A 24,893-nucleotide genomic window follows, 5' to 3' on the forward strand; every position below is an offset into this window, starting at 1 on the left:
ATTAATTACTAAAGTAAATACAAAGTTTCAATGATTAAAACTACGTAAATATGCCAAAAATAGCTAAGAAATGTCTTCTCATGAGTGCAGCTACAGTGTTCTAATATCTCATACCCTAAAAATTGAAAAAATATTCTATTTATACTAAGCTGGAAAAACTGGATAAAAATGCCCCTACGGGGTCAGTGCGGACCGCACAAAATGGTGTGCGGTCGCACTAGGCTCTTGACTCTGAAAAATCAACTCTCTGAACCCAGGCTCCGCGGATCGCACAGAATGGACTGCGGCCGCAGAGGCATCTAGCGCGGTCCGCACAAATATGACTGCGGACCGCACAGGCTTGAACCTTGGCACTTGACATCTCTCTGAAGTTTGCTTCCGCAGACCGCACAAAACGGTGGTTCGGCCGCGGTGTCTTCAGTGCGGGCCGCACAACATCTACTGCGGCGGCACTGCTTTGATGCCTTAAAATCCAGTCTCTTAATCTCCCTAGTGCGGACCGCACAAAGTGTAGTGCGGCCGCACTAGGCTTGTTTGTCCTGAGTTGTCTTGTCTTTGATACTTGTACTGGTTTCACTCCTTTTGAGCCTATTTTTGACATCTCGTCACTTTGTTGCTCAAACCTGCAATCAAGCACAACTCATGAGCGTTTTAAGACTATTTTGTATGAATTTATAATCAAAGCGTAAGCAAGAAGGAGCATGAAACACGTCAAAATCCCTAGTTATCAAGCACTACCCGGGATCCTTGAGGTCCTTAGGGAACTCTGACACACCTAGACATGAAACTGGCTACGAAATCTTGGGCATTTGAGACTACTGAAGGCCTGGAACACCGGGATTTGCTTTGGGCCTACTTCAGGCTCCCTATAACTTAATTTATGTTTTATTTATGTAATTTATTCCATAATTGGGCTGTAATAATTAATTGTAAACAGATATTGGGGTGACTAGTGAAATGGGAGGGTAGCTGCATGGTATTGTGGGTAAAACGGGGTAGAAAACATGCTATAGGCTTTATGTTCTGCAAATCTGTATTAGAATCCATGTTCTAGGACGGTTTGTTCATTTGCATTTAAACCATGATGATCTTGTGCATTCGATAACCTGATTTTAGGACCTTCACGTTTATGGCTTCAGCATACTATATGTCACATATCACTATTCCATGCTTTAATTTTGTACAAGTCTTGTCACTTAGAGATCCTGCTCCTAGGCTAACAACCCTGCCTTAATAAAGCTGGCCTTTCTGTATGCATTAGATACCATGTCTTTTAGGAACCCTATTTGCATTTCGTTTGACATGTCTATTTCGATTGAAATAAGTAACTGGCTATGAAAAGGTCTAAACAGCCTCACACATAGGCATCATGTCTCTCAATACAAGTTGATATAAAATACCTGTTATAAACTGTATCGCCTAGATCAGCATGCTCATAGGTTAAATTATTTCAACTATTTAAACAGTTCCTGTAATTATGATTGCATACCGTCCCACGCCTAGGCAAGCCTTAGGTAATCAGTCTATATATACATATATATAAACTGGAAACTGTGTTTGATTGTGTTAAACTGCTTAAGCTAAACAGGCTATAAAAAACCAGTAGACAAATTGGTTAGTATTCCGCCACTTTCCTTATGCATATCCTGTATCTGTAACATTCATCTAGATATCATGTCCTTAGGATTTCTGAACTTCTTCAAAATTTGTATTTTAGACGTGCTGTTTGTTTGCCTGTATACATGCGGAGGTAAATATGAGCCTTCTAACTGTTTGTCCCTATTTGCTTGTCCTACATGTTATTTGCTTGTCGCCTAGATTTTCACCTTTTGAAAACCTTAGGTTGTCTAGAATTATCCAGATTAATAGGTCCTAAATTCCTCCAGGTCCATAAGGAAGGGACGGGTAGCAGAACGCTTAGAGATCGTTAATTAAACTAGCTTATAACCACTAAGGGGAGGGTAATGGGTAGTAAAAGGATATGATGACCTGCGCACTAATGTCACGTGTAGCCCCTCATTGAGGAGTGATTACGGGCATTGCACGGTTATGATCCTGTAGGCTAATCAACTTAAAGTCTTTCCCAATTCCCCTATGTGCTTAAATTCTCAAAACTTCTTTTTTTTCCTTTTACATATACATGTATAAGTTATCCAAACCTCTTTTACTTTCATTATCTGAACTTCCTTGATCATATATACATTTAGATGGGGAAAGTTACTTTATTTGCAAATACTTGCTTACTTGTTAATTGACTAATTCACATAGTTTAAGTTCCGCCGGGATCCACCGTTGTGGATCGCAAGGGGTGGCTAACACCTTCCCCTCATGGTTATTTCGAGCCCTTACCCTAATCTCTGGTAATGCAAACTAGTTACATGAGTTAATTACTCTAGGTGCCCTAACGCACCATAATCCGTTAGGTGGCGACTCTTCAAATACCCAATTCCCAAAAGGAACTGAGTTGTTCCCCCAGGAATGTTGAAACTCGGACTTCCCCGCGAAGGAGGAAAAAGGGGGCGCGACAATGCCGATTCAGCATACCTGCCGAGATTGTGTGTGACAATGGAAAGCAATTCATCGGCAACAAGGTTATGGAGTTCCTCGAAGCACATAAAATAAAGACGATATTATCGACATCGTACCACCCAATCGGAAATGGACAGGCCGAGTCGACAAACAAAACTATCATTCAAAACCTAAAGAAAAGGGTGGACGATGCAAAGGGGAAATGGAGAGAAGTTCTACCCGAGGTCCTTAGGGCATATCGAACAACGTCGAAGCCCATCACGGGGGCTACCCCGTTCTCTTTAGTGTATGGCTTCGAGGACCTCATCCCTGTCGAAGTAGGAGAACCCAGCGCGAAGTTTCGACACATATTGTAGGAATCAAATCACGAGGCCATGGACACTAGCCTCGAGCTACTAGATGAGAAATGAGAAGCAGCCCTTGTTCGGATGGCCGCACAAAAGCAAAGGATCGAAAGGTACTACAATAGAAGGACCAATCTCCGACACTTCGAAATCGGGGACTTAGTTTTACTGAAAGTTACCCTCAATACTCGAGACCCAAACGAAGGGAAGCTAGGCCCGAATTGGGAAGGACCATACCGAGTCCTCGGAGTGGTTAGCAAAGGATCTTACAAACTTAGAACGATGGAAGGTGAACAACTGCCAAACAATTGGAATGTATCATTACTCAAACGATACTACTGCTAAGCTATGATTTTATCCTTTTTGTCTTGAGTTTAAAACTAACTCATTGCAGATTTTCGATCGAAGCTATTGAAGATACCCTATTCGTATGAAGGCCTTAAGTTTTAAAGCATGTGTTGCACTCTTTTCCCCTTAGATCGGATTTTGTCCCAAATGGGTTTTACCAGCAAGGTTTTTAACGAGGCAACAACTATATGCTACCTAAGGAGGACTCAAGAGTATCCAAGGCTTCTTTTCAATCAACCTCGAATACTGGGGGAAATCACCCTCGAAGGTTATATTTTTGAGGAAAATACTTCACGCCTGAGAAGGCCTCGATAGGAAATCTTTGTAGTAGGCCAAACGGTCAAATGAACCGTGTCCGTATAGAATAGTCGAGCCTCGATGGCAACATGTACGCATGTACAATTATTTGAAGAAGCTTCCTATTTATATCAAAAAAACTTTGTGTCTCAAAGAAGTCTACAATTATACGAGCTCTACACGTATAATCGTACGAGAAACGGCTCAAGAGCCAAAGCGCGAATGTAACCCGAAATACTCGGGGACTATCATCGACAGTCAACTCGCCCGAGCCATCGAAAACTCGGACTCATAAGATCCTAATGAGGCATCCCCCCGAAACAAAGGCCAAGGCTAACAAACTCGGGGACTAACTTTTCGAACAAGTTCAAAAAGTTACCGGGGAACAATTCCAAGAGACACACCCGAAGGCTACGACCAAATTAAAGGCTACGGCCATATTAGAGACTACGGTCATATAAAAGGCTATGGCCATATTAAAGACTACGGTCATATAAAAGGCTACAGTGGAAATAATGCGGCTCGAAGGCGTCCGACTTTCGACATTAATTAAAGTCCTTCAAACACTTTAAAAAAACCGGTTAAATTAGGCTACCCTCGGCAAAAGCAAAATGTCTTCGAAAAATTCAGCCCTCGAATAATCTAAAGGCTTCGGTAACATCAGCCTCTGAAAAAACCTCAAGAGGTGTTCGATTATGTTTACACAAACAAACTATTAATAAGGTTCCGATTCATCAAACCTCCGAAGAACCCAATGGGTACAACAAACAAATGCTAAGGCATGGTTAAAATTTTCACTAAGTCTTTTAGCCGAAAAGAGGGATATAGAGGCCGAATCGGCCCGATCTAAAAGAGCTTAAGGGCCGATCTAAAAGAGCCTAAGGGCCAAAATATGTAGAGTACAAGACCTTACTCTCACTCAACTCAGATTCAAGAGTCCCGACATCTCGAGCTCAAACCAAATCAAACTTGGCTCGAAGATTAACGAAGCCCTAAGGAGTATTGTATTGATCAATAAAAACTTAAGGGTTTATTATGTTATGGGTCCAAACTAGTACTCGAACTGATCATTTGAGTTATATCCTCGAAATATTCCACAAATAAGAGCAAAATAAAACTCAACAATGAGATAAAAATGTCCTTTTATATTACCAGAAGATGATTACAAAAGGTATTTACACAAGGGATACTTGCACCAAAAAACATGAAAACAAAATAAGGAAACCTAAATCTACATCAGAGCCACATCTTCGGCAGCTACATCTTCAGGAGCAGCATCTTCGAGAGCCTCACCCTCGGAGACTTCATCTTCTTCTCCTCCACTGTCGGAGCCACTGGCTGAATCATCCTCGTCGGAAAGCAAAGCAGCAGCCTCTTCTTCCAAAGTCTTCTCCCTTTCAATGTCGTCTGAGAGATTGAAGCCGCGAGCATGTACCTCCTTGAGGTTTTCCCTCTGGGACTATCGCCTAGCATGGTCGAAAGCACATGATAACTTAACTTTGGCGGCAACAGAGATCTCCTTTGCCCGGGAATTAGCTGCTTCAGCGTCAGCTGGGTACGAAGACACAATTGCCTCAGCATCGGATTTGGCCTTGGCCAACTCAACAACAAATTTAGCTTTAAGCTCCTCGATTTTGCGGCCCCGAGTCAGACTCTCCTCCTTCGGGCTTTGAAACTGGTGTTCGAGTGAAGCCAGCTGCTCCCGAAGGGTTTCTTTTTCAGAAGCAAGATTGTCCATGCCTTGCCTCCACCCCAAGGTTTCGGCCTCCATCATCTTGAGCTCCCTCTCGGAGATGCTCCACCAGTTCCCCCTTTTGTTGAAACTATAAAATAAAATCGTTAGAAGACCGATCGGGCTAATCCATAACAAAAAATTTGGAGGGAATATTACCTTTTCGATCAACTCGGTTTTTTCTTGACAAGCCTTTGTCAGTGCGGCCCGAAGATCGCTGATCTCCTCCTCTTTATTGACATAGACGGTTTTAAGACTGTCCATCTCTTCTGAGATCTTCTTAGTCTCGGCCTCACATCGAGCAAGATCGGCTCGAGACTTGGAAAATGCCCTTTTATGGAGTATCACAACCTATATAAAAAGGGGAAAAGATTAGACTAAGAACAGCAAGGACAAAGTGTAAGCATAATTCTAAAGGACAGAAAACTCACTTGTTTGAAGAGCCGACGAGCCTCATCAAAGATGAAAGAAGCATCTGGGTCGAGGCCATCTTCAATCCCTATGAGGCATTCTTGAAATATGTCATGCACTTCGTGGCTCGCCCCCACTTCAGAAGATCTCATGTTCTAAGCATCTCAGATTAGCCCCTCGGAGAACTCGGGACCAGCCGGTGAGTCATCTATATTGATTACCCCAAGTGATCAACTCAGGGCATTCTCTTCTATTTGAAGGGGTTCGGGACCGGGCCCCTCGGCCTCATCCTCTAAATGGCCTCCTAGACGAGATACCTTTTTGCCACCCGATGGCTCGGGGACTTTGCTTGAACTCCCCTCGGAGATCTCTTCGACTCTAGAATGAACCACATCAACCACCACCGGTTCGAAAGACTTCGAGGCACCGGTGTTTCCTATTTTACGAGATACCAACAGGCAGTCGTCATCCTCTTCTTCCTCCTGGTCCCGAAGGCGTTGGGCCATTTCCGGAGATAAGGCCACCTTATCGGCCTTGGGCTTTCGAGCCGCACTTTTCTTGGGCTTCGAGGAATTTGCAGGCGATCCCCTTTTTCTTTTCTTTTCTTTAGAAGGCTTCGGGATCTCTTCTTCACCAGCCGGGGCCGATCGCATAGCAACAGCGTCTTCGAGACCTGCATAAAAATAAAGGAAGTATTCCACTAAAGAAGTACAAGAAAACAAACAAGAGAACTCACTATGATTTTTAGCCTCCCATCGGCCTTTGGCCAAATCTCGATAGCAACGCTCCGAATACGAGGAAGTGGAAGCCAGTTTTTTGACCCAGCCTTCGAGGTCCGGGACCGCACCAGGAAACCAAGCAGTAGCTGCGCCATCGGTGTCACGGCCCAAACCGATGGGCCGCAATGGGCACCCGATACCTTACTTAACCGAGTACCTACATAACGTATCTTTCGTATTATACTATCATAGGTAAATGAGCCAGAGAGGCTATCGTAAGATAAGTAGAATAAAACATGAGGAAAATATTCGACATTGGATGACCCAACATGTAATCCAAACTTATACATATGGCGTACGGGCCTATAAGTCCGGCATGATCCTTTATATACTCAAAGCATAGGCCGACAAGGACATACAATAATCCGTATACATGACATCTGTCTACGAGCCTCTAAAATATATAATATCATAAAGGTCGGAACACATCCCTACCATACAAATCAATGCATGTACTAATCATACTTACCAAATAAGCAACTCCGGAGCAAATGGAGCGCACCAACATCTTCTGCTGAGCCGATAGCCTACTTGGAGGACTCTTGACCTATCTATCAGGACCTGTGGGCATGAAACGCAGCAGCCCCAGGCAAAAGGGACGTTAGTACGAATAATGTACCGAGTATGTAAGGCACATAAATAAGTACATAAGAGACATGGAAGAAATATAGAGTACTTGACTTAACCTGTAAGTCTGAATAACTCTGTAAATCATGAAATACTTTTAGCGTCATGCATATGCATATGAATGTCATGTCGTGCATAGGTACATGTTTCATAACATCATCAGCCTCTGAGGGCATCCCATCGTATCATATCGGCCACTATGGGCAAAATCATCAACGTATACCAGCTGATCAGGTGGTGGTGCGTATAACGCCACAACCTTTCCCATATCCCATATATATATATATATATATATATATATATATATATATATATATATATATATATATATATATATATATATATGCGCATATAACACCATATGGTTACGGGTCAATGTACATGATTGCAATGCATGAAAAGTACGTTAATAAAATCTTTCGGAATGTCATAAGACCATTTTGCCTTTGAGTAATATCATAAAGTAAACTCTTTTCAGCTTTCACATTTTTCTGAGACCCATGAACAGATGATAAAATATTATGACACATGGAAATTCAATAACATAGATATCTCTAATACTTCTACGAATAGAGTCATTTATGGAATTTGTGCATTTGCACGTTTCGTTTGTATCGTATGGGTCATGCCAAAAGAAAGAAGTGATAGCCTTAACATACCTGGAGTAGAAAAAAATCCGTGTGATATTCTTGAGAAGGATTACACGTACTCCCTTAGAATCGAAAAATCCCATTGCTATTATAATATGGAGTGACTATCGTCCTTGGCTTTGTATTCGAGTTCAGTAAATCGAGGCTCTATGTTGTCCTGGATGAAGAGAGTGTTCACAACTTCTTTCCGACTCATGTATTGCCGTAGACACTGCTCTATCCGATTTTGCACCATTTGTATATCTTCACAAGAGACTTTTCTTCCATCTCCGCTCGACATTTTTGAGGCTCCAACACTTGGAACTATTGCAATAAAGCTCTATGCCAATATTTCAGTAGAAGTGTACACCCAGCTTATGCGTACCATCAATGAGTATATTGTAAAAGGTTGTCACTTACACCTACTGTCCAACTTCACTACTTGAGAGCGTAAATATTCACAAATTGAGAGAAAGTGTTTGAGCAAAGGAGTCTGAATGAAGAGTTGCAAGTATAATAATATAATAAGAGCTCTTTGCATTTTGGCATTTTGTATAACCCACTTACATACATAATTTTGTATGATTCACTTCAAGGCTTAAATCTAAGACAAATTTGCTAAATGTCCTACTAAGGAGACACCTTGCCATGTCTCTTGTGAGTCATGTAATGGCTTTTGTTGCCATATTCTAGGGCTGCCACGTTTTGTGGTCCAAGCCTTATCCAAAATCATCCTTAATTAACCACTAATCTCATGGTTAATTTGATAATCTCCCTCTATTTAATAATTAATCAATTACCCACATAATTAAGAATTATCTCAAGTTACTTAAAATACTACTCACTTTTCACATACCTTATACACCTTACTATTATCGTCATGTGGTACCGTATATGGTACTAGTCTATAAATACCGAGTATTTTAGCTCGAGCCGTATTTTATCCCAACATGCCAAACTTGGACGAAAATTCATTTTCTTTGACTTGCTTCCCCTTTCATCTTTACGAATTTACTTATTACTTGTAAAATATCATAATCCTTATAAACTCCGAATAAACTTTCCTTGGACTGATGTCAATTACCTTACGACAAATTCAATGTACAATACTACAGGGTGCAACACTGTCGTAACTTAATACTGTGAAGCGTAACATCATCATGATGTAATACTGTAGAGGGTAATATCATCGTAATATATTACTGTAGAGCATAACATCGACGCAATACTGCGGGGCGTAACATTATTCCCCCATTTGGAACATTCGTCCTCGAATGTTGACTGATGCACTTATCATTTTCATAACTTATATCTTCCGAATAGTTTAGAACTTCCCTTGCCATCTAGGCGACTTATCTGTGAATAAGTCCAAAGTCCAGGGCATTCCCCCCTTAGGCCTCCTTCTCACACCACAACTTGTAGCCGGAATCCTTCCAATCTCGTAACTGTTGCTACCTTTCATCATGCAGCATGTACGATTTTGACCTTGTAAGTGTGCCCAATCTCTAGGCTTCATATGTAGAGCTTGATAAGATTTCCCTTTGGGAATCTATGAGTATACTGAAGTTTTTTGCTTGATACTTTGTTGAATTCAGGAATATTGGTATATCTTATCGCATAGGTCCGTTTAGCCATCAGTATGAATTTACTGCAATAACTCTTACTTTAATTTATCGTTGCTGAGGTCTGCTACCAAATCCCAGCTTACTCTCGTTGCTTATTCCATATGTTTAAATTTAAGTCCTTTATTGCTTCCTCATTACTGCTCATCTTTAGAATGACGGCCTAATCTCATCTCATACTTTGTGACTTTTGTCCACCCATTGTTGGTTCACCTCAATATTTATCTACAATATACCACTGATAATTTGAAACTTCTTACGTAATACTTTGCCACTAGGGCTTACATTACATCAAGGAATATTCGAAGTAATTTTACTGATCCACTTAGCGGCAACAATGTGCTCCAATAACCGTATTCGATAGCATCCCAAGGTGATTCTCTTACGTGGGTATTTTAATCCCGTACAATTCATGAATCCCTTTTCTTTTTTTTCAAATCATTACTCAATCGAAGGCCCAAACGCCATCCATTATCTATCACAATTACACCTTTATTCTACTATTAGGGCAGCATTCCATCTCTTCTAAATGATACTTATGAAGAGTAACTCCTTTGAGTCTATTCAGGCTATACTGAGTTTACTATAACATAGAGGATCCATTAGCTCCCTTGTTTTCATGGGCCTAATCCTGAGGACTAATCCATTCTCGCCACCTTCTCACCACCCTTTCTTATCCGTATTCCTGTCTTCCTAAAACCTTGTCGTTTTACCATACTTTAGCTTGCGACCTATACATATCTATTTATACTACTCGTAATCTTCCTTCAACTTGCTTGAATTTCCTTGTGTAATTTTAGAACATCAAGCGAGACATCACATTGTCTCTAACTCTTCTTTACTTTCTTAACTAGACCTCTCGATACCTAGAAATCATTGACTAGAAGATATGCCACTGGCGATGCCGCTATCATTCTTGGATATTGAATCCCCGTGCTTCTGGCCTTTTATCCGAAGTATGGACTATTTACGATCTTCTGCCATTGAGTATCTCGTACGTAGTTCACCTTTACCTTAATTACCTTAAAATCTCGCATCGTATCTTCTATCTCTCTCATGACCTCCCTTCCACCTAGGTGTAATTCACGTCCATAACTTGAAGCTCTATTATAATACTTGCACCTCTGGTGCATACACAATCCTGTGGGAGTTTCATACTGACTTCTTATGAGATCGGTATCCTTCTAACTGGCTTTATCGTATAGCCCTTTTAGAACATAGTTGTTGTACTATCTCTCTTGCACCTATAATATTAATAGTGGTTCTACTATGTTCTCAATCATGATTCCTATAATTTCTGGTCCAATAATTAGATTCTTGATTTACTTTGTTGATGTAACTCTTTAGTTTCCTTCTTCTTCTGATCGGCCTTTATGCTGGCTTAAGTTATCTTCCAATCTGTGGCTCATGGTATTAGTTATTACTTTAGCCCTCCATGGACGCTATGGAATATCCATGATACAATCTTCTAACAATTCATTCCTTTGTCTATGATCTGGGCTCAATTTTTTCTTTTAATTTATGCCGGAATCTTTTACGGCTGTGTGATTGTAGACATATATGATGTATGGATAATGCTCAAAAATCTTGAGTGTATCAATAATGTACTAATTCTGGATCATTGATCGAATAATTCCTTTCGTTCCATTTTAGCTTTCTTTCAACGTAAGCTATTACTTTTCCTGGTCTTTCCGCCCCCTTGTTGCGTCCATACTTAGCTTATCTTAGTGCCCACACATGCCAGAGTTTTCGTGCAACTCATATGATCTCGAATATTACTTTTAATTTTACTTCCCGTTCATTAGTCACGGTAGGTGCCACTTTCCTTTGGAGTGCTATAATGCTGTTGTGAGACTGTTGTTACACGATCATTTCCTCTTTAGGTCGTTGTGCTTAAATTAAAGCCTTCTTTCTTATTTCCTCAGCTAGTCTTTCGTTGTAGTACTTAGGGAGAACCCTTGACCCTCGTAAAGATGTGTGCTTATTACGGACCTTTTGATGTCCTTCTTTGCCTATAATTATCCGTAGTTGCTTACCTCCATGCCCTTGTGCTTGTAGGGTTGCTTCTGAACTGATATTTTGATTACCTTCCCAGTGGCACTTTCTTTTATCCCCGTAACACTTATACAGTACATTTAACTACCCCATCCCCTGTTTGAATATATCTCAAGTATTATAATGACATTACTGCGAGACTAAATTCTCGATGTTAGGGTTTACGACATTTATCTTCTATGATCTGCTGATTTTTCTGTAACTTCTTGTCTAGTCATGATTAGGCTCTTCCTGAATCAACTACTAACTGCTCGTCGGCCCATTCTCACGTTCATATTCCGCGTAATCTTTCTTGGGTTACTTTCTTTGTCTTAACTTACCTCACGTACTGGCTCCTTATTTATCACTAATATCCCGGGCAGGAATCCTTACTCGCCTTGCGGTAATCTTTCTGTACGAAGGATAACAAAATTCCTCACTCGCGATGGTGACACTTAGTGTAACTGGCACATACAGTACCTTAAGCTCAACTTTTCTCATATTGCTTACTTTAGGGAAGCTTCTCCCTGACTGACCATTCGTTAATCAAGTTCTTCAACAAAATACTCCCACCTCCAATTTGAAGAATACATTGGTTCTTCCCCATCATATGGAAGTGTTTCACTTGATTCAATAGTCTAATTTGACTCCTATTTAGGAGATCGATTACTAGTTTCCCAGCTGCGAAAGCGCAAAATATTGATTGATTTTCAGGTATTTTAATTGATAAATCTTGCATTTTTCTACAAGCCTACTTGAATCTCCACTTGAAGGCGAAAAATCTGTTGCATGAATGTGCCATTAACATCTAGTCGGTTGTTGGTATGTTTATAGAATTAGGCGCAACCAGTAAGTTTTATTTTCTGATGTTTTCATTCTTCAGGGGGTAAGATTAGGTAATAATGTAGTTGTGTCAAACTGGAGACAATTTAGTGAATACAGTTTAGCTTCTTGAGCTTAAAACTGTAAAATTTATATTATTATATAGTTAAAAAGAATTAATTGAATTTTGGTGAACATTTCTTTGAGTCTTTCACAATGCTTTATGTTCTTCATTTTTAGTTCTATCTGGTTCTAAAGGTGAAAGAGATCTTTGATTTCTGTATGGTTTTCATACCAGATATTTCTTATTTTAAGTCCAAAAATTTATAGGATCTTTCCTGTATGTATAGTGTACATTTCTCTCCAGAAATCTTTTGGTTTTAAGTCCAAAAGTTTATGCCATTTTCCAAAAATCACACACTATTGGTAAACTGAGACTGCTTCATTGGTGTTGTGGAAAGCTGATGTGATATTCTACAGTGTCTAAGCTGATGTTACATATGAGTATAGGGTCTGCCTCAATCTAAGGTGATGGGAATTTGATTTTTCTGTGTGATTTGAAGTTCTTTTGATGCTAGGGTGTTGTAAAGGTGATAGCGAAAGATCTTATAAGGACGAGGCATCAGATTGAAAAATTTTACAAGCTTAAATCCCAATTTCAAGGTGTCTCGCTCAGAATTCAGGTACTTATGAAATTTGTACTTCTTATAGGTTAGTTCTTCAAAATTGTTGCTGTTCATGAATCATGAGAATAAGCACCTTGTTATGTGTGGATTGTTTGTACCGAAAGCTTACTACTTTATATAACTGTATTCCTTGATTTCATTCCTGAACAGTCCCTTCAGTAACTTCTGCAATTTTGACAACTAGTTTTTGATTCTACTTCAAGGAAATTGTTGTAATATATTGGTGTTAAGTAAATAGTTGTCTACTCACTCTGTATTTTTGTTGGTTGAGTTGGTATATACATACATGGAAGTTGCTATGGCTATAAACTACATTGATGAAAGGGTTGGAAATAGTATCATAGCCTTCTATTCCTGTTTAACACATTCTGATGAAAGGGTTAAGCCATTTCGACAATTCAATAGCAAATGTGACTCCAAAACTGGGTGTAACTTGACTGTGACTATGCAAATGCATTCTTTGTTATGGGATTTTCAAGTTTGGTAGTGTTTATGATTATAGATGGCTTTTGTTGTATGTATTTATTGCTTCATAGTTAATATTCTCTATTCTAATAATAGAGAACTGATATTTTCTCTTTATATTTTGTAAGGTTCATCAGCTGCACTTGAAAGTTACTACTTTTCTATGGATAAATCTTGGATTAGAAAGCCAAGGAACACGACGGAATATTTATTTGGTTTAGATCAATTTTTAGATTTTGCATTTGCTAATGCTGTTGTTGGAGATAGAATAAAGTGTCCTTGTCCTAAATATGGATTCGCAGAGTGGCAGACTAAAATTTATGACCATTGAGAAAGTTTCACGAGGATATGTGTATCGCTCTATTGCAAAGAAGTGGGATGCAAGTAGGCAGAAGATGTGGTATGAGTTTAAAGACCCACTTAAAACCAAAGATGAGATTATGGATAATGTTCCTGTAGGTATTACTCGGGATCAATGGACTTCCTTTGTGAACTACCGTTATAAAGAAGAAACTCAGGTATTTTTATGAAACGTCATATTGAAATGCATAAAAATATGATTATTCATTTATATAATTGACTGAAATGTATCTTATTGTTAGAACATGTGTAAAAGAAATGCTGAAAATTGGAAGAACCAAACAGTTCCACACACTGGTGGCTTCGAACCTAATTTTAGAAGAAGGGCTGAAATGGTGAAAGATGTTACATTATTTACCTTACTTTACTATTTAAATTTAGATATTGTATCTATTTCTTTCACTTTGATTAAACTATTCTGACTTATTTTTATTTTCATATGGCTGAGACAGGGAGTAAGCCTGGACGAGCACAACTTTATCTTGCTACACATACGAAACAAGATGGATCATATGCAAATGAGGAGGCAAAAGAAATGTGTAAGTTACTACTTTGAGACTTCTAAGAATTAGCGCATTTTTAGATTATTTCAAGAACTTTTTTTTTATTTTTGAAAACAAGCTCCCTAAATGACAGAGATATTAGAAAGCTTTTATCTGTTGTAGGCAGTCCTTCGCAGTTCTTATGTTGAATTGGTATTGATCATTTTATTTACTTCTTCATATATCTTTTTAAATGGACAATAAGTTTATGTGAATTTTCTCATGAGAATAGCTTGCTGCTAGCTTTATTTTTTGCAATTTTCTGTGTGTACGTGCTTGTTGTTTCTCGCCTCTCTAAACTTATTGTCCATTTGGAATTGTACAAAGGTCTATGCTGCCACTAATTTGGCCAACTGAATTGGGAAACACAATGAGTGTATCTGCTTTAGGCAGGAAGAAGAAAGCATTATAGTGTTGATATGTCCTAAGGGTAATAGAAAAAGGACTCAACTTGTTAAGACTATATGGTGTCATCAACAATGATGATTTTTTTCCAATTTTGCACTTCTGTTTTCCTCTCAAGAGTTTGTGTATCAGCTTCAATACTCACTGCAACTGCTTGATGCAGACAACATATATTTTATCTCAATGACTTGTTTCCTAATACTCCTCTTAATACTTGTGCTTTTTTTAATACTTTTTGCTGCAGCCAAGTGATGCAGCTAGTGGACCCGTTTCACCGACGGATGCAAGAAGATCTTCTGGCGCTAGTAATAGCGCCAATCCCTGTGACCATAGAGATTCATTTTAATTGAAGTGGATGTATTAAGACAATGTAATAGCTTACTAATATAGACGGTTAACTATGTTCTAATTTAGCTTGATGACATATGATACTACTCTGTCATAGTATTTTTCACGGTTAATGAAATGTTGATGTTTCTTAATTTTAATGTTTTGGTTTAAGCATAAATATTTCAATTGATATTAGGGAAAGGGTATGGCGAATTGATGAAAAAAATCAATTCTATAATATATTTAGAAATAGATGTGGATAATTAAAAACCCCAAAGAGAAATAGATCAGATCCTAGGGTGTACACATAAGAAATTGCGGGGGTTTACAACCCCCACACTCAAAAAATATATTAAATTTTAAAAATAATAATCTACTTTCGCGCATGAAATTGCGGAAGTTAAAATTGCAGTTTGCAGAGGTTAGAAACGTTCGCTATATGCTGTCACGGCGGTTCGGGAAACCCGCGCATTTATCTGCCACAAATAATAGTGGCGATGCTTACTGCGGGGGTCTGCTCAACCGCCGTGACAGTAAATAGCAAAGATTTATAACATCTGCAAACTGCAATTTTAACCTCCGCTATTTACCCGTTTTTTTTTTTTTTTGTAGTGAAAAGATGATAAAATATTATGGCACATGGAAATTCAAGAACATAGATATCTCTAATACTTCTATGAATAGAGCCATTTATGGAATTTGTGCATTTGCGCGTTTCGTTCGTATCGTATGGAACATGCCAAAAGAAAAAATGAATAGCATTAACATACCTAGAGTAGAAAAAAATCTGTGTGATATTCTTGAGAAGGATTACACGTACTCCCTTAGAATCGAAAAATTGCGTTGCTATTATAATATAGAGTGACTATCGTCCTTGGCTTTGTATTCGAGTTCAGTAAATCTAGGCTCTATATTGTCCTGGATGAAGAGTGTTCACAACTTCTTTCCGACTCATGTATTGCCGTAGACACTGCTCTATCCGATTTTGCACCATTTGTATATCTTCACAAGAGACTTTTCTTCCATCTCCACTCGACATTTTTGAGGCTCCAACACTTGGAACTATTGCAATAAAGCTCTATGCCAATATTTCAGTAGAAGTGTACACCCAGCTTATGCGTACCATCAATGAGTATATTGTAAAAGGTGGTCACTTACACCTATTGTCCAGCTTCACTACTTGAGAGCATAAATATTCACAAATTGAGAGAAAGTGTTTGAGCAAAAGGAGTCTGAATGAAGAGTTGCAAGTATAATAATATAATAAGAGCTCTTTGCATTTTGGCATTTTGTATAACCCACTTACATACAGAATTTTGAATGATTCACTTCGAGGCTTAAAGCTAAGACAAATTTGCTAAATGTCCTAATAAGGAGACACCTTGCCATGTCTCTTATGAGTCATGTAATGGCTTTTGTTGCCATATTCAAGGGCTGCCACGTTTTGTGGTCCAAGCCTTATCCAAAATAATCCTTAATTAACCACTACTCTCATGGTTAATTTGATAATCTCCCACTATTCAACAATTAACTAATTACCCACTTAGTTAAGAATTATCTCAAGTTACTTGAAATACTACTCACTTTTCACATACCTTATACACCTTACTATTATGGTCATGTAGTACCTTGTATGGTACTAGTTCATAAATATCGAGTATTTTAGCTCGAGCCGTATTTTATCCCAACATGCCAAACTTGGACGAAAATTCATTTTCTTTGACTTGCTTCCCCTTTCACCTTTACGAATTTACTTATTACTTCTAAAATAGCATAATCCTTATAAACTCCGAATAATCTTTCCTTGGACTGATGTCAATTACCTTACGACAAATTCAACGTACAATACTACAGGGTGCAACACTGTCGTAACTTCATACTGCGAAGCGTAACATCATCGTAATGTAATACTGCAGAGGGTAATATCATCGTAAAATATTACTGCAGAGTATAACATCGACGTAATACTACAGGGCGTAACAATCGGAAAGGGGTTAGACCAAGGGAAAGATAATTTGAGAAAAAAAAGAGAAAGCAGGGTATAAAATAATCATCGACAAACATGTACTTACGTCTCATGTTCCACTTCTCGGGTAACGGTATCCAATCAGCAGGAATCAGGTTGGAGGTCCTGACTTGGACAAACCGGCTCATCTACCCTCGGTCTTTGTAATCATCGATACTGGAGAAGAGAGATTTCAAGGATCGGCGTTGCAGTTTTATCAAGCCACCTCGATAAAGTCAAGGATTGTACAGTCTAATCAGATGGTTGAGGGTGAAAGGCATCCCTCGACCTGACTCGAAAAGAATCTGATCAAATGAACGATTCTCCAGAATGAAGGGTAGATCTGGCCAAGCGTCACTTGGTATCGTTGGCAAAAGTCGAGAATAACTGTATTGGCCCAAGATCAGTTGAAGTTTTGAAGAATGACAAACGAACTCAGTGAAGGACCAGGTTCATCTAAGGAGACACAGTTGTTATGGCCCATACACATGAGATGCACGTGAAGAAGATAAGTCCTGAGATCAAGCAGCAATATCTTGATGAATATCTTCTGAACTGATTGACAAGATTGCATATAGGATAAGGAGTTGAAGTCTCCTTAAAAAAAGAGAATTACATCCGTATCAAGAATATGGATTAGGAGTTAGAGTTGTTCTTGGACTCGAATTGTCAAAGGATCCACAATTCGAGTTCTTATCAAACTCTGATCACTAACTCTATAAATATAACGATTGTTCTCTTTTACAGGTGAATGCACATAAGCAGAAGTTAATCATATTTGAGAGCAAAAAGATCAAGTCTGATTTGCAAGCAACATATGCGAGATACAAGTGTGCACGTCTGAAGCTACATGAACTAAGATAGAAGAACCAGTTTCATCATTGTTTTTATTCTAAGTTTAGTTCAATTGTAGTAGGTTTTCATATTGTACCTTTCAGCTTTCTTAGAAGCAATTGTGTTAGGTACTCTGAGTATTCAATTTAGAGTTAACTTGAAAGTGTCGCAACAGTTGAGGTTGTGTGCTACACTGGGATTAGAGTTAATCCTTAGGTTTACAAAGAGTTTTGTAAATGCAGTTTTTGGCTCAGTGATTTTAGTGGAGTTTGGGAAAATCCTACTGAGTAGTAGGTCGTGGTTTTTTCACCTTTTGAGCCAGGTGTTTTCCACGTAAAAATCTCTGTGCACTTTACTTTCAGTATTTATTATTCCGCAAACTGCTGTAGTTAGAACACTTAGAAGAACCAGGTTCTTCTAACGCGAAAATTAGGTACCACACAAATCACCCCCCCCCCTCCTCTTGTGTGGTATTGACGTTTATAACATCAAAAACCTCCATTAGAAACTCCATAAAAAAAATCAGTAGAAACCTTCATTAAAATGCAGGTGAAAAGATGCTAAAAACAAAGCAAAATAGATGTAAAAATTACACAAAAATGCAGCAAAACAATTGCAAATATCACCCAAAAATGCAGCAAAACAGCTGTAAAAATAACCTTCCCAAAGCTGTTGCAAAATGCAGCAATTCTCCTTCCCAAACACGTAAAAAAATAGGAGAAATAGAAGAAAGAGAAGATGTGTAACACTTGGTATGGACTTACCTTGATTGTTACTGCTGACGATTGAACTTTTCCTTCATTCTTTGTTGCATCCTCTGTTCCATTTCCTCTATTTTTTGTTGCATCATCTTATCAGTAGAATCTACAGAGGATCTAAAATCTCTCATTTTCTTTTTTAAGACAGTCTTGGTAACTCCTCGACCATACAATCTTTTGCGACCTAGATGCTCAGGTCACATGACTGATGCAAAAGCGTCAACTTAATCACTGCCATCTTCACTTTCTTGAGTTGATTGTATTCTCACCATTTCAGCCTACAAACCAATGCAAGAGAAAAGAATTAAGAAAATAAAATTGAGTCTATAACTAAGAACAAATTAACTTAATAGATTATCTGAAACGAGTAAGCATGTGATAATGGACATCAACTAATTACTCATTGTTTTCCTATCATCTTTATGAACAAAATGGATAAATGACATGAAATGTCAATATTCAAACTTCTAAAGCTATTTGTGCATAAAGAGAGTACACAAATCAAGAGCTTGTGATGTCCATTTCTTCTAATTAGATGGATCTAAATCCAACTTAAATGACATGAATATATTTTCAACGGTAACCATGTACATGGCAGAACATTGATAGAAACCACATATTCACTCCTTCAAACGAGGGGAGGAAGCCTGATACCAGTAAGCTTTTAGATGAACTACAGTGACATATGAGTTCATTTTCAGGCATGACACCAGAGCAATACCCAAAGATATGGATATCACATGCTAAAGAGCAACAAACACTCTTAAATGACTACCATCAAACCATCGAGTGATTCACAATTATATAATAGAGAATAAGTGCCTTCCCCTTATCAGATATGTGCACAGACATCTTAGATTATAGATACTAAAGGTCATATATTTTAGAATACTCAAAGAGACCTCTGCATATGGCAGAAAGACCATATATGAACTATTTAGTGTATTGCTTGAAGGAAAATCATTTACTGCATCACATATTTAAAGAGCTGACGAGTACAAAACTAGTAAACTATACTAAAAACCACAGCAAACATTAAATTAGAAATTTCTTATAGTTTTACTAATTGTATTCTCATATGAGCCTTTGTATACTCGACCATGTTTTCTTTTCCTTGTAGACACAAAGATGTCCTCACTTGATAGAGTATCCGAATTATCAACGATTTCCTTCTTTTTTGCCTAGATACATAAAAGCTGGTACAAGAATCTTTTTTTATGCAAAGTTAGCAAGTTCATAGTTAAAAAAAAGAGAAAACAACAAACCTCGCAAATTAGAGCGTAACTTTTTGCAAACAGTGTGTGGATACCTCATCTTTTTTCGATTCTCGGTATTGATTTTGGACGTTTTCTGCACATAAATAAGTCAATCAACACACTTTTGGTAGCAGCCCACTCTTAAAACCAATTCGTGAAACATAATGGAGTTGTGAAATAGCTAACAACTAGCCAATCTCATATTTTTTCTGATCATTAAAATCCCTTATTAACTGAATATTCCAACCAGATTCAGTATAACATTCTGAACAACACAATCTTTGAACAAGAAAGTATTTCAAAATCTAAAATTTATTTTTCTGAGAAGGAAATCCAGAATTTATCTTATACAATATAAACATATATGTTAATAGGCTTTTTCTTTTATATTGTAGCTAAGAATTTTTGAGTAAGAATCAGTAGAGCTAGGTGTAGAGTAAATCCCAGCAAGGCTACTATTGTAGCACTGAAAGATGAAGAAACATAAGAAGTTGATTCCTAATGTTCCAAAACAATTTGCTTTTAGAGAAATATTGTAGTTTTTCCAACTACTTGCTTTGTATTGGTTGATGAATTTTATCGTATTTGACCTATTTTTGATGACCAAATGTTTGGCGAGGAAGTAAGCGAGTTCATTTTCATCAACGCCGTGCCTGTTTTTATGCTTTTAATTAAAGTGCTAGAGGAACCGGCTTCTCTCATAACTCTACTAACACTAGGGTCATCTAAAATGTATAAAATGAACTGCTCTAACTCAACCTTAATAGCCAGAAGATAATGTTATTGTTGTTGTTCTATGCAGCCTCTTCTCTGGTGAGCTTGTGCTCTTTTGAGTGCATCAATGAAAGCATTAGACAAACAAGGCTGGCCATGAAGGAGTGGATCAAGACTTGTTGGAAGCCTATTAAGTGCCACATTAAAACATAGCTCAACAGCTCGACACTGAGGATGATGATGATGATGATGAGAAGTGGCTATATGATTTGATTGTGATTTGAGACAAGCCCTACTAAGATGATAAAACATATATTCTGATGAACAGTAAGTAATTCAAACCAGGAACTACTTATATTCTGCTCACCGTGAAACCAAAATCACGACAGTCACCAGGTTAATTAAGTTCAAGAATTGCAATATTAGAAGGAAGAATTACAGGAAACCGAGACATAAAAAACACATAAAATATAGTAATAGCTTTTTCATTTTAACCCGACTTAACTGGGAGTTCAGAAAGAAAAAGGCAAAATTATATCTAAATTTAAAATTTATCCCTTCGATCAAGGGCGGGATTTAAGACTATAGAAGCAAATTGCTCGTTAAAAACAAAGCAAACTGCTGCTAGTCTGCTTAAAAGGGGAAAATATGCGACCTTTACAATAGAAAATAGGATTAAATTAGGATGATTGTTTTCTCATAAAATCGAGAGCAAAAATGGAGGAATTACGGTACAAAAAGACCCTTATAGATCTCTAACTTGGAATCAAAGCTTCAGTAGAAAATACTCACCACTTTAAGAAAGGAAGAAATTAATAAGTTGAACAAGAAAGAATGAGGGCTCTTCGATTTCCAACTTGTCTTTCGATTCTCTGACCATAAACTCGAACACAATTTGGAGAAACCCTAAAGGATTAGGGTAAAAATATTACCCTACAATATTTGCATATTGAAACTTTTAATGCTCCACAAAGAGGATGAAGTAAATCTATAAATTACTGTTTAGGCATAGAATGGAACCATATTTAACATTTCAAGCTCTACAAAGAGAATAATATACCTAGACAAACAAGCAACAAGGAGCAGACAGGGTTTGCAGTAGAATTGACAGAGGAATAGCAAATAATGAATGGATGGTGCAATATGGACATCTGACAGCAGAATTTGGATAGCCTTTTATTTCTGATCATGTACCCATAATGATACCTTTCAGAGCCACTAAGAATAACATGAAAATACCCTTTAGATTCTTCAATGTTTGGTCTAAACATAGAAGTTTCAAGCAGATAGTTGTCGATGGCTGGAAAAGAAGGGAGACAGAAGGAAAAATGAGAAATGTATGGCTCAATCTGAAACAACTAAAACCAGTTCTGAACCCACTTTACAATGAAGAGTTTAAAGAGATCACTGAGAAAATCACAAAGACAATTGTTCACAGAGTGCATTTGTAGCAGGGAGGATAATTGTTCAAAATATACTGATTTTTCAGGACCTAGTCAGACTGTATAACAGGAAGAACACAACAAGAAGCTGCTTGATAAAGGTGGACCTGAAGAAAGCTAATGATTCAATCGAATGGGAATTTGTGAAAGAGATGTTATATGCCCTAAACTTTCCAGCCAGATTCATTGGATGGATAATGGAATGCATAACAACAACAAGTTATTGTATAAATCTGAATGGAGACACACATGGGAATATAAAAGGCAAAAGGGGAATAAGGCAGGGGGATCTAATACCCCCCCTGCTATTTGTTATTTGTATGGAGTTCTTTACAAGAGTAATGGAGCATGTTGCAAAACAGAAGGAGTTCAAGTATCACACTAAGTGCAAAGGAATTAAACTAACACATTTATGTTTTGTAGATGCTATGATATTATTCTGTAAAGGGGAGTACAACTCTGCAATGTTGATGATTAGAGGGCTAATGTCATTCTCTAACACTTCAGGGATGACAGTTAATGCTGAGAAATCAAACATATATTGTGCAAACATGAACAAGACAGAAATTGAAGACTTGTGTGAAGCCACAGGATACAAGATAGGAAAACTTCCATTCAATTACTTAGGGGTCCCTATATCTCCTAAGAAGCTGAATGCAGTGGACTATGAAGGATTGGTAGACAAAATACTTGTAAGATTCAAGGGATGGGGATCTAGGAGTCTATCATATGCTGGGAGAGTACAACTGGTAAACACAGTGTTGCTGCACTTACATACCTACTGGGCATCAATGTTCATAATGCCAAAGAAGGTAATGAAGACTATAGTGACTATATGCAGGAACTATCTTTGGGATGGGAGTGTGATCACAAACAGACCACCACTGATAGTCTGGGATACAGTTTGCAGACCAAAGGATGAAGGGGGCTTGGGGATACAGGTATGCATAAATTGGAATGAAGCAGCAATAGCCAAGTATGTTTGGAATATAGAGCATAAGTGTGACACTTTATGGGTCGGATGGGCGAACCACATCTACATAAAAAAGGAAGATTGGTGGCAATACAAACCACCCCAGGACAGTACTTGGTATTGGAAGAAAATATGTGACATAAAAGGAAAGTTTAAAGAGGGATTTGAACAAAGAGGATGGAAGACAAACAAGTATACAATCAAGGATGGCTACAACTGGAGAAGAGGAGCAGCAACAAAGTGGCCATATGCAAGATGGATTTGGAACAGACTAAATGTTCCAAAACACTGTTTCATTGGATGGCTGATTGTGAAGAGGAGAATACTGACCAGAGATAGGCTGAATATGATGGGGGTGAGCCAAGAGAAGACATGTCTCCTATGTGAAAAAGAAGATGAAACAGTCCAACATATGTATTTTGAGTGTGAGTACTCAAACAGAATACTGGAGTGCATGTGCAAATGGCTGAAGATTAGAATAAGAAATGCAGACCAGAACAATATCTGGAGGAAGATTGGAAGATACATAAAAGGAAGACTATGCAGGAGTTTTGTAGCAGCTATCATAACAGCAACTATGTACTGGATTTGGAAAGCAAGGAATGAGGCACTGTGGAACAAAGCAATACCTATACCAGGAAAAGTATGGCATGAAATTAAGGAAGGGAGCAAGTATAGAACTCAGGAAATACGAAATAGTAAGAAGAATAGAAAAGAAATAGAATGGATAAATGATTGTATAGATAGAATATTGGTAGAAGATATAGAGGATATATAGAATAAGAATAAGGAGTTGAGCTCATAGGCTCAACATGGATACCGGATTGTAAATGGTTTTTGTACGGGGGAGATAAATAAAAAATTTCTTTTACCCAAAAAAAAATCAGAAAGACTAGAACTGCATCGAAAGAGCTCCAAAAATAAATGCAACATAGGTACTCTGACTCTTTGGCTGAGCAAGAGAAGTTGTGTTTACAACAATTGGAGAAATGGTCTATGATTGAAGAAAGTGTGGTGCAGCAAAAATCTAGAGCTACATGAATCAAATTAGGTGATTCAAACACAAGGTATTTTTCAGATGTAAGGAAAGAAAAACAACACCAAAAATAGATTATGGAGATCACTTCACTGTTAGGCCTGAAGCTGAAAGATCCTACAGCAATCAAGGAGGAGTTTACATAATTTTATAAATCATTGATGGGAGCAGCTGCAAATTCTTTTCCTGGAGTTAATATGAGGGTGATGAGATATGGACCTCAACTGTCCCACTGCCAACATATTGAGTTATGTGCCAAAGTTACTGATGCTGAAATTTGTGAAGCACTAGGTTCAATTGGTGATCACAAGGCTCCAGGGATTGATGGTTTCAATGCTACCTTCTATAAACAAGCTTGGGCAATCATCAAAACTGAGGTATGTGATGTTGTTAGAGAGTTCTTTAACACTGGAATCATGTTTAAAGCTATTAATTGCACTATACTAACCCTGCTTCCAAAGATAACAAATCCTTATATTGTGAAAGATTATCGACCTATTGCTTGTTGCACAATGATATCCAAGTTGATTGCATAAATTCTTGATGGGAGACTGCAAAAAGTTATGAATTGTATCATCTCAGAAGCTCAGGCAGGTTTAATTCCAAGAAGAAGGATTGTGGACAATATTATACTTGCACATGAACTGGTTAAATCATATGGGAGAAAGCACATCTCTCCTAGATGTATGATCAAAGTTGATTTGCAAAAGGCCTATGACTCTGTTCAATGGGTTTACTTGGAACAGGTTCTTGAAGGTTTGAGTTTTCCACCAAAGTTTGTCAAATGGTTAATGGCTTGTGTGAAAACAGTCAACTACACCATTCTATTGAATGGAGAATGTCTAGAACCATTTAATGCTGCTAAAGGCCTTAGGCAAGGAGATTCAATCTCTCGTTTCCTGTTTGCCATTGC

The 24,893-nt window shown here is 38.0% G+C and overlaps 1 protein-coding gene across 4 annotated transcripts; it reads left to right on the top strand.

The window, feature by feature from the left end:
- Window positions 11,874-15,116, top strand: LOC109241795. 4 transcript variants are annotated; one of them, XM_019408579.1, is made up of 6 exons: window positions 11,874-12,066; window positions 12,738-12,857; window positions 13,454-13,843; window positions 13,928-14,020; window positions 14,138-14,224; window positions 14,877-15,116. In XM_019408579.1, the coding sequence occupies exons 3-6, from the start codon at window positions 13,616-13,618 to the stop codon at window positions 14,976-14,978; spliced, it is 510 nt and encodes a 169-aa protein (XP_019264124.1). In that variant the 5' UTR covers window positions 11,874-12,066; window positions 12,738-12,857; window positions 13,454-13,615; the 3' UTR covers window positions 14,979-15,116. The 4 variants fall into 4 exon arrangements, with proteins under 4 accessions (XP_019264124.1, XP_019264146.1, XP_019264139.1 ...); XM_019408601.1 differs by having other exon boundaries at window positions 13,628-13,843; XM_019408594.1 differs by having other exon boundaries at window positions 12,753-12,857.

The sequence above is a fragment of the Nicotiana attenuata genome, chromosome 1 (assembly GCF_001879085.1).
Source record: "Nicotiana attenuata strain UT chromosome 1, NIATTr2, whole genome shotgun sequence".
Lineage (NCBI taxonomy): Eukaryota > Viridiplantae > Streptophyta > Magnoliopsida > Solanales > Solanaceae > Nicotiana > Nicotiana attenuata.

Coding starts and splice junctions, on each gene's coding strand:
- LOC109241795 (XM_019408579.1), top strand. CDS start 13,616: ATGGATTCGCAGAGTGGCAGACTAAAATTTATGACCATTGAGAAAGTT. Junction 13,844..13,927: donor GTTATAAAGAAGAAACTCAG/GTATTTTTATGA, acceptor TCTTATTGTTAG/AACATGTGTAAAAGAAATGC. Junction 14,021..14,137: donor TTAGAAGAAGGGCTGAAATG/GTGAAAGATGTT, acceptor TGGCTGAGACAG/GGAGTAAGCCTGGACGAGCA.